We start from the raw sequence: 17,926 nt of genomic DNA on the forward strand, positions 1-17,926 counted from the left end.
ACTGGACCCAGGACTTGCAAAAACAAAAGTCCTTTTCAAATACTCTATGCAATATAACAATTTCACCTCAAGTAGGAGAAAAAAGGGGTAACTGAGATGCAACCTGCATGACAAGTAAATTCACAAACCCGCAACAGGTGCACATTCACCAAGCACCTTAAAACAGCAACAGGCATGATCTGGGCTTCCAACATTAAATGGAAGTAGACACAGGTCTGAATACAAACTCGGTCAATTCACAGACCACCACAGACATGCTGAAAAACAGACATGGGTAAGAATAAAAAAATAATAATAATAAAATAAATCAGTAACAGAAAACTATGATATGTAGCAATTAGGTTAGGTAACTTTGATTAGTGACTTTTGGTAAGTAAAACTGTAATCTGGGTATTTCTGAAATATATGTTCAATGAAATCCTTGAAATTGAAATAAAATGAATTTTCACTCAAAAATGAAACAAAATGGGGGCCGGGGATTTAGCTCAGTGGTTTCCCCGCCTGCTGCGCAAGTGCAAGGACCTGAGTTCGATTCCCAGTACCAAAAAAAAAAAGAATTTTCACTAACAATCATTAACAATAAACCATATAAATTCATACTGCAAGTAAATTTTTTTTTCTTTTTGAGACAGGGTCTCACTACGAAGACCAGGCTGGCCTCAAACTAGTAGTGATCCTCCTGCCTCAGCCTCCTGAGTGCTGGGATCACAGGCGTGCATCACCACATCCACCATACTACAAGTAACAGAAAGGGAGCATGAGCTAATTTTTACTCACCAGAAACTTGCTGATTCTTAAGCCTACTTCCTTCAGTTGTGGAGCTAACTCTTCATCAGCTTTCACTGTTTCAGCTGAACTTGGACTACAAAAACAAGAGCGAATCATTTCCTCATTCTCAATGACCCTCTAGTGGTTTAAATAAAAATACTTAGATATTTTTAGTTCAGACTTTCTTTTCTGCCAATTAAGTGCCTACAAAATACACACACAGATTCACCCCTATAGACTTTATAACATAGAACTGCTTATATGTAATACAAATAGGGTATTTCTGTTATAACAATATCATCTGTAAATTTATTTGAGCTTTTGTTTTGTTTTATTTTGGTTTATTTATTTTTTTGGTGATGCTGGGGATTGAACCCAGGGCACTGGCCATGCTAAGCAAGCACCTGACCATGAGCTATATCCCCAGCCCTTTACATTTTTTATGTTGAAACAGGGTCTTGCTATGGGCCAGGATTTAGGTCAGTGGTTATGCCACCTGTCTTGAAAGTACAAGGTCCTGAGTTTGATCCCTGGTACCAAAAACAAAAACAAAAATTAAAAAACCACTATAGGATGAAACGGTCTTGCTAAGTTTCTGGGATGGCCTTGAATTCACAATCCTGCCTCAGCCTCCTTAGCAGCTGAGATTATGGGTGTGAGCCACCACCAGCACATTCATTATTTTCGATCCTTGTAAATATCCTGAAAGGTAAATATATTACTATCTCCATTTTATAAATGGAATTATCAACATGTAGAAAGAGGAAATAACTTACCCAAAATCCCACAGCTAATAAAAAGTTGAGATGAAATTTAAAACCAGGTCTGTTAGTATACACACATGTATTATCAAGCTCTACCAAAAAGGCCAGAAGTTAGGAGACCCCAGTACAGCAGCTACACTCATCACCCACATCTCCATTTCTAATTCCATTCTCCAGTGAAAGGAACCAGGACTCCTGGGAGAAACGACTAGCTCTAGAGTAGATTGGGAAAAATAAAAGATGAGCCCAAGCCACCTTGAAGTGTCAAAAAGTAAGGAACTGTTCAAAAAACAAAAAGATGGGGACATGTCCAAAGGATAGATATATTGACCTGAAAGAACTCCCAATGCTCAAAGATAGAATGAAGTATAAACAAAATATAGGGAACCGGGGGCAGAACTCAATGGTGCTTGTCTAGCATGCATAAAGCCTTGGGTTCAATTCCCAATACCCGGCCCAAAAAGGCATAAACAAAGTATAAAACAAATATACACAAGCACATAGTGATAGAAATGAATGAATGAGGGAGTAAAGGGAAAAATCTCCTTGCAGAAAATCCCAAATAGCATACACAGATGCTACTCCTTCAGAAAGTGGAGTTTAACACCTCCACCGACCACATTAAGAATAGGTTATACTTAGTAACTCACCTCCAAAGAATAGTGGAGGAAAAGTCTTAAAGGGTCATTGTGAGGTTTAAATGGCTTATAAGTCCAGCGCTTTAAAAAAACTGGTACATAGTAAACACTATGAATTATCAGCTACTATTATCATTGTTCACTGCTATAGCCTCATTTAGTGCTCAAAGAAAGTGAGCTCTAAATATTAGAAATATTACTTGAATACATAATAAATGCTTATAGTCAGACATAGGATCAGATAACTGAATTCTATATTAAATTTCTAGAATAAATTTCCCTTTCTTTCAATAGACAAAAAGTGTGCCATGTTCTTTTGTTATTGATAACTAAATTGCTTTCTCTCTGATCTAGTTACCCAGCAATATCACAGAAGTATATATAAGGATAGTTTCATCTATGCCAGCTTCCTCCACGGAATTACTCTAATCAGATACATGGAACAGTCATACCTGGGAGGTTTGTAGTAAGAAAGCCCTTCTAATAACCGCCGCCAATGTTTATTCAGTTCTGCTTCAATCTGATCCTGGAAAAGAACAAGGCAATTATAAAAATGCAATTTTAATCAGACTCCAGGATCACACTGAGGACTACATATTCCACTGAGTCTTTTTTTCTTTGGTGTTTTTTTTTTTTGGTACTGGGGATCGAACTTGGGACCTTGCGCTTGCGTCCACTGAGTCTTTTTAAAATGCTTTACCCCCACAGTTTAAATCACTTTCACTTGATCTTAGCCAAAAGGCCGAGAAGCGATTTAAATTACTTTCAATACAGAATTCTGTATCCTCCTTTTCTTTGCTTACCATCATAGCATAATAATGTATCCCTATTATGAAAAATTTGATAAATATACTTTCTAGTGGTTGCATAATATTTTATGAAGTGGCTACATCACAATTTATTTACCATTCTTCTAATGTTAGGTACACTTTGGCTGAGTATAATTCTTTATTAATGTAAATAATGTGCTGAAACTCTGTGCACAAAACCCATTGAGGATTTCCTTCTCTAAAGATTCGTTCTAGATGTGGAGTTATTAGATGAAGGCATATCAAAAAATGCTAACACTCTAAAATGGATGTAACATTCATTCCATTAATTATAATAATAACAACATAAGGGCTGGAGATACAGCTCGCTGCAAAGGGTTTCATAGCATGCACGAGCCCCTGGGTTCAATCTCCAGTGTTACAAATAAAATTATCATCATAACATGTTATTGTCACAGAACACCTAAGGATCACCCAGAACAACTATACTTTACTAACTACATACTTGGAAATGTCCTTGAAACCACCACCTCTGTGACCTAAGGAAGGAAGCTGAAAGGAAAATGAAGAACAGGCAAGCAGAAGGGGAGAGATCAAAGGTGTGAGAATCTCAGCCAGAGACAGCAGAACAATGTTTGTGCCTATTCTCAGCAGCTAATCCACAGCACCTGTACTTGTACCTCTCCAGAAAGGAGCAAGGGACAAAGGAAAGGAGATTTGGAAAACTTCAGCACCTACAATACAAGACACACTCCCATTTCAGCAAAGAGAAGCAGGGGAGCCATAGTATTTTAGGAAGTTTAGGGAACAAGAAAAAGTATTTACTTACTACTTCAAAGAGAAGCTTAATATAAGCTACACACACATTAAAAAAATCAGAAATCACTCAAGAGCACTAGCACTTACCAGTTCTCTCAGAGCTGATCTTCCAAGTAGAATTGTCCATAGTTCTCTACTGCTCCTGAAAAATGAGAGAGCAGAAATAATTCTGTTCTTCTACACTACATAAACTTGATGAAGCTACCGCACAGCTATTTTGTCTACTTTTTAAAAGCAAAAAAGTCAATATACAAGACACTGTTAAAATTTTGGAAAATAATAGTTATACTGTTATTAGAAGTTTGATATTTGGGCCGGCGATTTAGCTCAGTGGCGCTGCACCTGCCTCATAAGTGCAAGGTCCTGAGTTCAATCCCCAATACCGAAGGGAAAAACAAAAGTTTGATATTCAAAATTTAAAAATGAAGAAACTGGGCCAGGGATTTAGCTCAGTGGTTCTGCTGCCTGCCTCACAAGCACAAGGTCCCAAGTTCGATCCCTGGTACCAAAAAAAAGAAGAAGAAGCTAAAATATAAGATTTTAAACCAAATAGATAGCATGTTTCAAAAAATGAAGACAGCTATCACATTTCTACACAGTTAAAATGCCATTAGAGCCGAAGATGTGGCTCAGTGCTACAGAACTTGCCTAGCATGTACAAAGCCCTGTGTTCATTCCCAGCACTGTAAAACAAACAAAACACCATGTAAGCAGGGCCAGGGATTTAGCTCAGTGGTTCTGCTGCCTGCCCCGCAAGCGCAATGACCCAAGTTCAAACTCCAGTACCAAAAAGAAAAAAAAAACCCAAAAAACACCACCATGTAACCCTGCAATCTGAGGAAAGTTACCCTGTCTCAGAAATAAAAAGGGCCAGGGGCCGGGGATTTAGCTCAGTGGTTCCGCCGCCTGCCTCGCAAGCGCAAGGACCTGAGTTCGATCCCCGGTACCAAAAAAGAAATAAAAGAGGCCAAGGAAGTAGCTCAGCACTTGCCTAGCATGTGTGAGGCCCTGCATTCAATCGTGTATACCACACACAAAAATATTCTATCTCCTCTCTTCTCATTATAATGCAGTGACCCCATAAAGAAAAAGAATCTGAAAAAGGACTATGATATTTCAGGGCCCGTGTCACCTCCAGGAAATTTTGTAAATACATAATATACTCTACATCCTCAATGAAGTAAAGTTTAATAGTCACTATGAAGAGTACTAGTTTATTCATTTATTAATGAATTCCCAGTAGATGCCACAAGCAGAGCGAGACACAAAATAATAAAAGCCATGTGTTAGTCCCTGCCCCACTGTGTTTTCAAATATACCACACACATCCCCATCTGCTAACCCCGGTTCTTTTTTTTTTTAACCCCAGTTCTTGCCCTCATTCATGTCTCTGGAATTTCACAATACACATTTTTGGAGTTAAGTGTAGAATTTCAAAATGTTATCATTAAGACACGCTCTCAAGACAGTTACAAAAAGGATACACGCTATATCTTTTTTTTTTTGGTACCGGAGATTGAACTCGGGTCCTTGCGCTTGTGCAGCAGGCGACGAAACCACTGAGCTAAATCTCCGGCCCCAATACATGCTATATCTTAATGATCCTAAATCAATGCCTAGAAGAGTAACCCGAACTGTTTAGAAAGCCTATTTGCAGAGAAAGGATGAAAAAGTCCTAGTAAAACATAACACACATATAAGAAAAAGAATGCAAGCTGCATTAACTATGAGGATAAACTGAAAAATGCTTTCCCCAGCTGGGCGTGGTGGTACACATCTGTAATCCCAGCACTTGGGAGGCTGAGACAGTATTGCCCAGCCTGGACTACATAGTGAGTTCAAGGCCAGCCCAAACTAGAGACTGTCTCAAAAAGCAAAAAACAAACAAACAAAAAAATGCTTTTCCCATTAAGACTGTAACAAAAACCACTATCTCCAAAAATTGTCTTTCACAATTTTTCCCATCAAAAGGTTTAAACAAATCTAAAAGTCATAAATCTTTCTCAAGGGTTAATGGTTCCAAGAAAACAACTTCAATTCTATTAAATCTATAGTCACAAACTCCCACAACAGCACAATGGATGACTAATCATTTTTCTGATAAGATTGCATTCACTGTTCAAAAATAATTAGGAGATTAGATCCAGTTAATGAAATAAATGTCTCTTTATAATGATAATTCAATGGTAAAAAGGTATGAGTAAACCTACCCTAAGTAATTAAAACCATTGCGGCAAGTTCACTACTTAAAGAAATTAACAGTAAAAACTTGAAAGTAAGCACGCCTTTGTAAAAGTATAATGATGAATGTCATTATATTGTATTCCTAAAATGTACCAATAAAAATAAAAAAATTTTTAAAGCATAATTATCCTTTTATTATAAATCTGAATTAGCAAAAAATAAGTTTTATTTAAAATATTATTCTGCTCACCTAATGTGTGAGGTCTGCAATCTCCAACACCATAAAAATAAAATAAATAAAAACTTTTTAAAAATTCTTTTTCCTTTACCAAAAGGAGCTTTTGGTTTGCACAAAACTAATAAAGCAGCATACAAAACCAACATTAAACAATCAATAGCCTTTCAATACACCAATGAACTACCTGAAAAGAAAATCAGAAAGACAGCTGCATTCAAAACAGCTCCAACATGGGCTGGGGATTTAGCTCAGTGGTTCTGCCGTCTGCCTTGCAAGTGCAAAGACCTGAGTTTGATCCCCAGTACCAAAAAAAACACAAAAACAAAAACAAAACACTTCCAACAAAATACTAAAATACCTGGAAATCAACCTAACCAAGGAAGTGAAAGAACACTACAGTGAAAATTACAGAACTCTGAAGAAAGAACTTAAAAGACACTAGAAGATAGAAAGACTCCCATGTTCACAGATTGGCAGAATTAACATTGCTAAAACGGCCATAAAATCGATCTACAGGGTCAATGCAGTCCCCATAAAAATTCCAACAACATTCTTTACAGAGCTAGAAAAAAAAGTTTTGAAATTCATATGGAAACATGAAAGACCCAGAATAGGCAAAGCAATCTTAACCAAAAAGAGCAAGTCTGGAGGCATTACAATACATGATTTCAAATTGTCCTTCAAAGCCACAGTACCAAAAACAGCATGGCATTGGCACAAAAACAGACACAGACCACTGGGATAGAATAGAAAACACAGAAACAAACTCAGGCAACTACAGTCACCTGATTCTTGACAAGGAGTCAAAAATGTACACTGGTGAAAAGACAGCCTTTTTTTTTTTTTGGTATGGGGACTCAACTCATTTTGGTATGGGGATTGAAATCGGGACCTTAAGCTTGCCACTGAGCTAAATCTCTGGCCCAAGACAGCCTTTTTAACAAACAGTGCTGGGAAAACTGGACATCTGTGGTGTAGAAGACTGAAACGAGACCCCGATCTCTCACCCTATACAAAAATCAATTCAAAACAAATCAGAGACCCAGACATAAGACCTGAGACTTTGGAACTGCTAAAAGAACACACAGAGGAGGGGATACTTGAAGCCATAGGCACAGGCAGAGACTTCCTGAACAGGTCTCCAGTAACACAGAATAGCAAGAATCAACAAGTTGGACTATTCACACTGGTCTTGAGGTCACTATGGAGACTAGGATGGCCTTGAACTCACAGCAATGCTCCTGGCTCAGCCTCCTGACTGCTGGGATTACAGATGTGTGCCATTATAACTGGCCTTCAAGTTAAAAAGTTTCTGTACAGGGCTGGGGATTTAGATCGGTGGTTCTGGTGCCTGCCTGGCAAGCGCAAGGTCCCGAGTTCGATCTCCGGTACCAAAAAAAAAAAAGAATACAAAAAAAAAACCAAACCCAAAAAGGAATATCAAAAACTCTGGGGTGGATCGCAAGGAAAAACGAACCCTTCTACACTGCCAGTAAGAATGTAAATTAGTCCAGTCACTGTGGAAATCAGTATAAAGGTTTCTTTTTTTTTTTTTTTTGGTACCGGGGATCGAACTCGGGACCTTGCGCTTGCGCAGCAGGCGACGAAACCACTGAGCTAAATCCCCAGCCCAAGTATAAAGGTTTCTTAAAAAACCAAAATAGGACTACTACATAGCCCAGCTATACCACTCCTTGGTACAAAGCTGCAGGAGTTGAAGTCAGTGTGCTACAGGACACCCACATACTTATGTCTACTGCAGTGCAACTGACAACAGCCTAGGTAAGAGACCAGCTTTAGGTACCATCAGGATGAGTGGGTTAAAAAAAAGTGGTAGATGCACACAACAAAGTATTATTTTGATGTAAGTAAGAATGAAATCAGGGTCGGGGATTTAGTTCAGTGGCACTGTGCCTGTCTCACAAGCACAAGATCCTGAGTTCGATCCCCCATACCAAAAAAAAAGAATGAATGAAATTATGTCATCTGCAGGAAAATAGATGGAATTGGAGATCACCATGTTAAACCAAGTAAACTAGACTCAGATAAGTATGGTATAATTTCCTAATACGTGGAATCTAAAAAGAGGAGATAAAAGTAGAAGGGACTGTTGGACAAGAGAAAGGGCAAAAAGGAAAGAGAACATAAGGACAGCAATAGGGCAGATGGAAGAGAGTTACTAATTATGTCTTTAAGGGATCATGAGATTGACATTTATGTGTTGAGGCAAAAAGAGGTCCATTACATTCCATGAAGTGAAACAGTAGGTCAGAAAACAGTATATATGACATCGCCAATTTTTATTTTCAAAAAAATTTTTTTTGGAGACAGGGTCTCATTATATAGCTCAGGCTGGCTTTGAACTCGTGGTGATCCTCCTGTCTCAGCCTCCCAAGTGCTGGGATTATAGCCATGTGCTACCATGCCCAGCAAAAATGTATATTTTGTTTTTGGCACTGGGGATTGAACTTGGGTCCTTACGCTTGTGCAGCAGGTGGCAAAACCACTGAGCTAAATCCCCGGCCCGTAAAAATGTATTTTTGTATAGAGATATAAAGAACTTATTTACAACTGTGTTCACTTAACTGTTTTAACGTGTCTCTGAAGTTGAGATGCTGAGCACATTTTTGTTTTCGTGTAGGAGTATTTTTTGACTTGTGCTATTATTAAATACTTCTAAGCAGAAGAAATTAAGAATTCCTATAAGTGGGCCAGGGAATTAGCTCAGTGGTTTTGCTGCCTGCTGTGCAAGTGCAAGGACCCAAGTTCGATCCCCGGTACCAAAAAAAAAAAGAATTCCTATAAGCACTGGGTGTGCTGATGCACATGTGTAGTCCCAGCACTCAGGAGGCTGAGGTGGGAGGATTGCTTTGCATTCGAGGCCAGCCTGGGCCACATAGTGAGTTCAAGGCCAGCCTGAACTACAGAGTGAGACCCTTTCCCAAAAAAACTTTTTTTAGAATTGCTGTAAGCATGTGAGGTCATGGATATGTTGATTAGCTTTATTGTAGTAATCATTCACTATATATGTATCTCAGAACATCATATTGTACATCTTAAATATATTATTTTATTTGGCAATTATACTCAAAAAACTGACTGGACACCAATTACATAAAATTCAGAGCTGAGAATGGAGCTAACATCAGGATTAATGGAAAGGAAAAAAGTCTGAGCTCAACTTTTTTTGGCATTACTGGAGATTGAACCCAGAACCTGCATACTGAACTACTTCCCTGCCCTCTTTTTCATTTTGAGAGAGCATCTCCCTAAATTGCCCGGGCTGGGGTTGAATGGGCTAGGCTGGAACTTGCAGTCCCCCTTCCTCAGCCTCCCAGAGTGGTGGGATAACAGGTGCGCATCACCAAGCACAGACTAATTCAATTTCTTGGTCATTCATCTTCCAGTTTCACAAAGCCTGGGTACCAAGTGAGCTTTGCCTGCATTCACTTTCGGAACTTAAAGTCTCTAGCTAGCTGTGATTCCTGAGGGGACTGAGAAGAGCACTACTCTGACTCAAAGACCAGCCATGAACCGAAACCCTTGCTTTCTCATATGCAAGATGTTGCTATTTGCCTGGGTTCTACCCTCAGCCCTGCAAAATAAATTTAAAAGTAAATAAAATGAGGGGCCGGGGATTTAGCTCAGTGGTTTCACTGCCTGCTGCACAAGCGCAATGACCCGAGTTCAATCCCCAGTACCAAAAAATAAAAAAGTAAATAAAATGAGCCATGTGTTCCAAATGAGTTCCTCAACTGTCCTGCTCTGGGGCATCATTTCACTTCAGAGGAACATGTGAAAGCCCTGGCTAGTGGAGATTCTCTCTGCCATTTGTTTGCTACACTGCCTCCCCCTACATCCTGCAGTACTGAGGACTGAATCTGGCCTTGGCACTGAGCTACATCCCCAGCCCTTTCCTAGTTAATATGAGACAGGGTCTCCCTAAACTGTCCAGGCTGGGCTCAAATTTAACAGTCCTCCTGCCTCCACCTCCTAGAGGGCAGGGATTACAGGTGTGCACCAGCTCACATGGCCTTTTTTTTTTTTTTGGTACCGGGCATCGAACTTGGGTCCTTGCGCTTGCAAGGCAGGTGGTGAAACCACTGAGCTAAATCCCCGGCCCGGCCTTTCTTTTTTTTAAGTAACAAATTCTGCTACTAAACAAGATTTGAGTAACACAGCAACTTTTTTTACTACTCAAAAAAAAAATCCCCAGCACCACAATAAATACATAAACAGTTGTATTAGAAATTAAAATACTCAGTGATATATGTTAATTCACTTGATTTAATCATTTTACAATGTATGCATATCAAAGCATCATGCTGCATACTTAATTATATGCAATTTTGTCAATTTTTCCTTAATACAGTTGGGTGGAAAATAAAAGTAGAAAAAGAGGTTCACTGCCTGCTGCGTAAGCACAAGGACCCGAGTTCGACACCTGGTAACAAAAAAAGAAAAAAAGAAAAATTCTCAATGGCAAAACCATGTTATAGACTTTTTGTTAAAAGGTATCAGAGCTGGGGATTTAGCTCAGTGGTGCCGCGGCCTGCCTCGAAAGTGCAATGACCCAAGTTTGATCCTCAGTACCCCCCAAATAAATAAATAAATAAGTGTCAGAAAAAAAAAAAAGGTGGCAAAAACAATGCTTCTCTTTCTGTCTTTTTTTCCTTCAGTGCTGAGACTGAAGCCAGGACCTAAGGACATGCTAAGCACACACTCTACCAGTGAGCTACACCCCTACTCCAAAAAATGAATTTTTGGTTAAGAATAGCCAGTATTTACTGAGCACTTATGTCAACTGCTGTGCCCCATAGTTTAACGCCTTATCTTACTGAATATTAACAACATCTGATGAAAGAGATACTGTTATTATTCTCATTATCTCATTAACAAACAAAGGTTCAAGACTGGTTAAGTAACTTGCCTAGGGTCACAAAGTTAATCTATAAGGGAGCCAGCGTTTGAAGGGAGGGGTGCCTGACTCGATTTAACCACTACGATATAAGGTCTCAAGTTGAACCCAAGAACGCACCTTGCTAATGAGCAAAGATGGTGACTGAGGTGAAACTTTCTGTTCTATAATAGCAGACCTTACCCTTAATGCAATGCCAGGTACACTATGGCAGCTCAACACATGCAGAATGAAAGAGTACCAAAGGAGAATATTTCTCTTGTAGACCTATAATCTACTTGGAATAGAAAAATTAAAAACAAGTAATAGTGTATTATGTAGACATGCCAAGCAAAGACAAAATGAAAAAGAGAACAGTAGTTCATCAGGAAGAGAATTTCTGTGGAAAAAAACGTTAATGGTTCTGGGCCGGGGACTTAGCTCAGTGGTGCTGCCACCTGCCTTGCAAGTACAAGATCTTGAGTTCGATCCCTGATACAAAAAGTAAAAACAAAAACAAAACAACGTTAATGGTTCCTTGATGCCTACACATTTACTGGTCTGGGGAATAATAAGGATATAAAGAAATCTAAGACATTGATGACCCTCATAATAATGAAGGATATTAAATGCACATTACACAATCAGTAAAAAGGAAGAAAGTCCAAAAGGATATGCTACTGACAATACAGAGCCTAGAGAGCATGGCAGAACAGAGATCAGTGGAAACTGATCCCAGAATAGAGGAAAGGCTTCTCTGAAACTGTGACATGAAGGTTGGAACAAATTATTATTATTTTTTGAGACAGGGTCTTGCCCAGGCTGGCCTTAAACTTGTTGCAATCCTCTTGCCTCAGCCTCTTTCAATACTGAGATCACAGGCATGTGCCAGCATGCCCGGCCAAAACAAATGATTCTTAAGACAGAAAGATGGTTGAAACTGTGATGTCCAATGTAAAGATTCAGGCAAACATCTCCTATATATATTTTTTCCCTATATATATTTTAAAGAAATTAATTACGTACCATAGCAATTCTCATTTATTTGCATAAAAATAAGTATGGGCTAAGTATTTGGGGGAGAAACTAAGGCACAGAAATTAAGTAACCTGGGGCTGGGGATTTAGCTCAGTGGTTCTGGTGCCTGCCTTGCAAGCACAAGGTCCTGAGTTCGATCCCCGGTATCCCCCCACCAAAAAAAAAAAGAAAAGAAATTAAGTAACCTGCTTCACAGTTTTAAAGAAAAAAAAAGTATTGGGCCACGGATTTAGCTCAGTGGCACTGAACCTGCCTCTCAAGTGTAAGGTCCTAAGTTCGATCCCTGGTACCAAAATAAAATCTTTACAGAAGAAAGAAAAAGTATCAATATCCAGTATTGATACAACCTGGAACTGCATTTCTGAAAGAGCTGGAGTAATGGACACTAACATCGTCACAGCTTAGAGATCTATCTGGTTGGAAACCTTTGGGCAGAAGCTTCTGAGAGGTTAGGAATAATCGCTTAGAACTGAGACCTTTTAGAGAAAGCTGAGACAGCCAAACCACTCTACTGAGATAATACTTTTGAGAAACAGCTATATTCCACATGAAGATAAATAAAAGCACCCACTGCTCACGAGACTCCACAGAGGTACACTGTGGGAGACCAGATAGGAAGACTGGGGCCTAACTGGCCTCCTCAGTGAGCGCTAAGTAGAAAGACAGCATGCAAGCATGCTGACACGCTACAGGGAAAAATAAAAACAGCTGAGATTCTGTCGTTTACCCAGACAAGTACCATGGAGGGTAGAACATGGATGAATCCTGTGTACCCGTGTCTGAATGAATAAAGCCTGGGTGTGCCAGTCACTCGGGGCTCTGTGTCAAAGGGAGACAAGAGCTCCTGGCCCTCCACATTTTAACCTGATTCTGTGTCTTTACTTTTCATCCTCATCCCCTCTTGGTTCAGGCTGATAGGCAGGTTCCTACAGGTGGCGCCAGAACAGGGATTTGATAAGGAAGTCCGTGAGGAGGGGGTGTGGCCAGTCAGCCACAGGGATGGTGCTGGCCAGCAAAAGAGAATGACAAAGGGCCACAGATTTAGCTCAGTGGTTCCAGCGCCTGCCTCACAAGCGCAAGGTCCCAAATTCGATCTCCGGTACCAAAAAAAAAACAAAAAACAAAAAAAAAAGAGAATGACAAAAAGAAAAGAAAAAGAAAAAGGAACAAGAGTACATTCAGTAGAGTCAGCCAGGGTAATGGGGCAGAACCCATGCACTGAGGTACAACATTATATCCCTTTGTTGAAAATTCCATTGCACCAGTCTGGTACTCATTAGTTCCCAGTTGATTTCTCTTAAGTTGCAAGATGTTATCAAACATAATCCTTGGTTTCCTGATACAGGTACAGTTGATGGAGAGTTGGGATCCAGTAAGAGAGGGTTTGGAGCATGCTTGTACCCAGGGCTCTGCTATATCCCCTAAAACTTTCTCCACATGGAGCCTGGTCCATGTAGTTCTTTGCCCTTTAACTGCAGAGAAATATCCTACACCTAGTGCACCCTTGAGAAAAGATGAAGATAAGGGTGAAGAACCCTAGTCCCCTCTCTTCCTTCTCCCAAAGTACACCTCTCTGGAGTAAACAGATTCAAGGTCAACAGCAAAAGCTTTTCAAATTCCAATTCCATTTGTTAGCACGCCTAGGCCAGACTACCAATACATTCAGTAAAGAACACAAGAGACCCCAAAATGCCAATACCGTACTGTATTCAGACTATCTTCCAGACCGTCCCAAAACTGAATAATTTAAGAGGATTATTCCATTTTCATTATTCCATTAATATGGCCCAAGAATGTGCTTCACAGCCATCTGTACTCTGAAAGGAACCCACATTTGGAGAAACAGGAGCAAAAAATTAAAAGGTCATCTGAGGTTAACTACAAATCAGAGCACATCAGGAATGGAATGAGAAATTTTCTTAGGAGTGTATATCTCCGCATTTCAAAGAAGGCTGCTACTTAGAATGTGCCTTCCAGCACTACAGGAAAGTTCAAGCCAGACAGGCCTGTAATCCCAGTAGCTGGAAGGCTGAGGCAGGAGGCTAGAGTTCCAGCCCAACCTAGGCAATTTAGACCCTAAATGAAAAAAAAAAAAGCCAGGGAAAAAAACCAAACAAACAAACAAACAAATCTAGGGATGTAGCTCAGTGCAAAGCTCCTTGGGTTCAATCCCAGTAAGTAAGCCCGATTGAAGGAAGAAAAGAGAAAAAAAGAAAATCTTACTTCCAGGTGAAGGAAGTGACACTGGATAAGATGGGGAATAAATATTTACTTGCTTTTCTGGGTGTTTAGGGGACAGCTATGAGCAAGACCAAAAGAGCAGGGGAAAACACAGGAAGGGAAAAGAATGTCGCCTGTTAGGAGGGCTGTGACAATAAAGACACTTCTTCAAGCTATTAAGTGGAAGATGGGGACGAGGTTCTAGCTGTCGGATCGCAGAGCCTCCGATCTGAATCCTCACTTCATCATGGGACTACCTAGGCACTGGCTTTCTGAGTCATCTTGTAATAGAAGGCGCCTCTCGGGATTTGGGAGAATTAAATGAGAAAACGCCTGGAAAGCGCTCCTCCGGGATTCGGCGCTCCTGAGCGCTCTCAGAGAGCGATGTCTTTTCAATAATTCATCTTCATGTCCCTAAAGCCAGAACTGAGCCTGGAGTCTCTCAGAGGATGTGGGCAAGTCCTATGACTGAATCCATGCATGAGAAAGGAAACATGGAGAGGGGCGCAGAAGGGCAGACATCGCAGGGACCGGAGCAGGATTCCCGGTCTGAGCCGCGGAGAGGAGCTGGGGTGCAGGGAGACCACCGATCGCCCGGCGGGACGCGGGGAAGCTGCGCGGGGACCGGGTCGGCGAGGAGGTGCCGGTGGGGAGCCTGCGGACTAGGTGAGGGAGGAGGGATATCAAGGGACCCGGGTGGGCAGCCGGGAGGCCGGCGCCGAGGGAAGTGGACAGCACGGGCCCCTCGGGACAAGTGCCCTCGGAGCCCCGTGCGCGGACCGTTTGGATGGAACCACCTTGTGTCCTGGCGCCCGTGATCTCGGCCAGCGCTAGTCCCACCACTGCCGCGACATCCAGCTCCCCACTCCCTCCCGGCCCCCACTCTCCCTGCACCCCACGCCTCCCAGCCTCCCGGGCCAACTCGGCCCGCTCCGCACCTCACAGAGAACCTGCCGGCGTCCGCCGCCATCTTCCTGCGCGCGCGCACCCTAGCCCCGCCCCTAACGTCACGCCCACGTGACCGCGCGGAGCTGGGCCTGTGGGCCTGGTTCTGGTCACGTGGTGGCGGCGGGGAGCCGGGCCAAGATGGCGCTGCTCAGGGAGGTGAGGCGTCCGCAGCGGGGGCGGTGGGTGCTGTGAAGAGCGCGGAGGAGTGGCGACGTCTGCACTGTCGGTTGCAGGTGGTGGAGGGTGAAGGCTCCAGCTCTTGGACCGCAGTGAATGAACTGCAGCAGCTCTCCCTCCTCGAAGCTGGAGAAGGTTGCTGCTTTTCGGGTCCGCTTGGCGGGGTGAGGAGCCCAGAGGCCGAGGCGTTTCTAGTCACCCGGCTTCCCCAGAGCCCTAGGCCTGGAGACATGACCCGAGAGTGCCCGGGCCCAGCCCGGGAGCCCGGGGCGCCGCCGAGCGGGCCGGTGCTGGCCGAGGCTGCGGTAGTGTTCGCAGTGGTGCTGAGCATCCACGCCGCCGTGTGGGACCGGTACTCGTGGTGCGCCGTGGCCCTCGCAGTGCAGGCCTTCTACGTTCAGTACAAGTGGGACCGGCTGCTGCAGCAGGGCAACGCCGTCTTCCAGTTCCGGATGTCTGCAAACAGCGGCCTGCTGCCCGCCTCCATGGTCATGCCTTTGCTCGGACTGGTCATGAAGGAGCGCTGCCAGGCTGAGGGGAACCAACACTTCGAACGCTTTGGCGTCGTGGTAGCAGCCACTGGCATGGCAGTGGCCCTCTTTTCCTCGGTGTTGGCGCTGGGTATCACTCGTCCGATGCCCACCAACACCTGTGCCATCTCGGGTTTGGCCGGAGGTGTCATCATTTATATAATGAAGCACTCACTCAGTGTGGGCGAAGTGATCGAAGTCCTAGAAGTCCTGCTGATCTTTGTTTATCTCAACATGATCCTGCTGTATCTGCTACCCCGCTGCTTCACTCCTGGGGAGGCTCTGCTGGTGTTAGGTGGCATCAGTTTTGTCCTCAACCAACTCATCAAGCGGTCTCTGACTGTGGTAGAAAGCCAGGGGGACCCCGTGGACTTCTTCCTGCTGGTGGTGGTGGTAGGGATGGTGCTCATGGGTATCTTCTTCAGCACCCTCTTTGTCTTCATGGACTCTGGAACCTGGGCCTCCTCCATCTTCTTCCACCTCATGACCTGTGTGCTGGGTCTTGGCATAGCCCTGCCTTGGCTGCACTGGCTCATCCACAGGAACCCCCTGCTCTGGCTTCTTCATTTCCTCTTCCGAACAGAAACCCGCATCTACCTCCTAGTCTATTGGTCTCTGCTGGCCATCTTTGCCTGCCTGGTGGTGCTGTACCAGAATGCCAAGCGGTCATCTTCCGAGTCTAAAAAGCACCGGCCCCCTGCCATCACCAGGAAGTATTTTCACTTCATCGTGGTAGCCACGTACATCCCAGGAATTATGTTTGACCAGCCACTGCTCTATGTGGCCGCCACAGTATGCCTAGCAGTCTTCATCTTCCTGGAGTACGTGCGCTACTTCCGCATCAAGCCCTTGGGTCACACTCTGCGGAGCCTCCTGTCCCTATTCCTGGATGAACGAGACAGTGGGCCACTCATCCTGACACACATCTATCTGCTCCTGGGCATGTCTCTTCCCATTTGGCTCATCCCCAGACCTTGCACACAGAAGGGCAGCCTCGGGGGAGCAAGGGCCCTGGTGCCCTATGCCGGGGTCCTGGCCGTGGGTGTGGGAGATACTGTGGCCTCCATTTTCGGCAGCACCGTGGGGGAGATCCGCTGGCCTGGAACCAAGAAGACTTTTGAGGGGACCATGACGTCTATATTTGCACAGATCATTTCTGTAGCTCTGATCTTGATCTTTGACAGTGGAGTGGACCTGAACTACAGTTACACCTGGCTTTTGGGGTCCATCAGCGCTGTGTCCCTCCTAGAAGCATACACTTCGCAGATAGACAACCTCCTTTTGCCTCTCTACCTCCTGATATTGCTGATGGCCTAGCTCCCGTGCAGCAGCAGTGAGGGAGGAAACAGGGACATGGGAAGGATGAATGGGGCCCACAGCAGCCTGCCATTTGGGCTCAAAGAGCCAAGGGCAAAAAGCAGGTTTGGTTTCCAGGTGATTCAGACTGAAAATAAAAAGGCAAAGCTCTTCTGATTTTAGTTTTGCTGATATTTAAAAAGAAAAAGATATTTTAAAAGGCCTAAAGGATAAGCACTACTATTTAGATACCTTGGATGTGCTGTGGAACCCCCTTCCCTTTTGTAGTTTTGGGGAGGGGGCTGGAGTGGGGAATGGAGGCAGAGCGTAATGGTTCGTTACATTCTTCACGTTCCACCCAGAATCCCTGGCCACGTAAGTCCTGACCGAGTGACCGTAGATGAAGCAGTTCACCAGTCTGAACCTCAGTTGTCCTACCTGCAAGATAGGACAGCTGACCTGGTGTGACATACCCAGCCTGTGGCCCACCCACCAAGCAGTCAGTAAGAAAAAATATCACTGTTGCCCAAGATGATTCCTGATCTGAGCAAAAAGCCAGGCGGGACAAGGGGTTTGATGGGTTGTACTTGGGAATCAGAGTGACCTTTCCTTTCCTGGCTTGGCTTGAAGGAGGGCTCA

At 43.3% G+C, this 17,926-nt stretch overlaps 2 protein-coding genes across 3 annotated transcripts in view; one reads left to right on the forward strand and one right to left on the reverse strand.

The window, feature by feature from the left end:
* Positions 1 to 15,401, reverse strand: part of Nup188 (nucleoporin 188) — a 45,739-nt gene extending 30,338 nt beyond the window's left edge. Inside the window, exons 1-4 of one of the 2 annotated variants that reach the window (XM_087182707.1) lie at positions 15,275 to 15,401; positions 3,847 to 3,901; positions 2,623 to 2,696; positions 778 to 862 (exon numbers count right to left, since the gene is read on the reverse strand). In XM_087182707.1, coding sequence (XP_087038833.1) covers positions 778 to 862; positions 2,623 to 2,696; positions 3,847 to 3,901; positions 15,275 to 15,306 — 246 coding nt within the window. In that variant the 5' untranslated portion in view covers positions 15,307 to 15,401. The remainder of the gene's footprint in view (positions 1 to 777; positions 863 to 2,622; positions 2,697 to 3,846; positions 3,902 to 15,274) is intronic. The other variant, XM_087182706.1, reaches the window with a different exon arrangement.
* A 10-nt stretch (positions 15,402 to 15,411) lies between these two features.
* Positions 15,412 to 17,464, forward strand: Dolk (dolichol kinase). Its single transcript, XM_004849159.3, has one exon. It carries the CDS (start codon positions 15,692 to 15,694, stop codon positions 17,306 to 17,308), a length of 1,617 nt encoding a protein of 538 aa, XP_004849216.1. The 5' UTR covers positions 15,412 to 15,691; the 3' UTR covers positions 17,309 to 17,464.
* The last annotated feature ends 462 nt before the right edge of the window (positions 17,465 to 17,926 follow it).

Source organism: Heterocephalus glaber, unplaced genomic scaffold (genome assembly GCF_053883595.1).
Source record: "Heterocephalus glaber isolate CG9 unplaced genomic scaffold, H.glaber_assembly_v1.0 deba00001479, whole genome shotgun sequence".
NCBI lineage: Eukaryota > Metazoa > Chordata > Mammalia > Rodentia > Bathyergidae > Heterocephalus > Heterocephalus glaber.

Bases quoted from the DNA above. Each gene is read 5' to 3' on its own strand.
- Dolk (XM_004849159.3), top strand. From the start codon at position 15,692: ATGACCCGAGAGTGCCCGGGCCCAGCCCGGGAGCCCGGGGCGCCGCCG.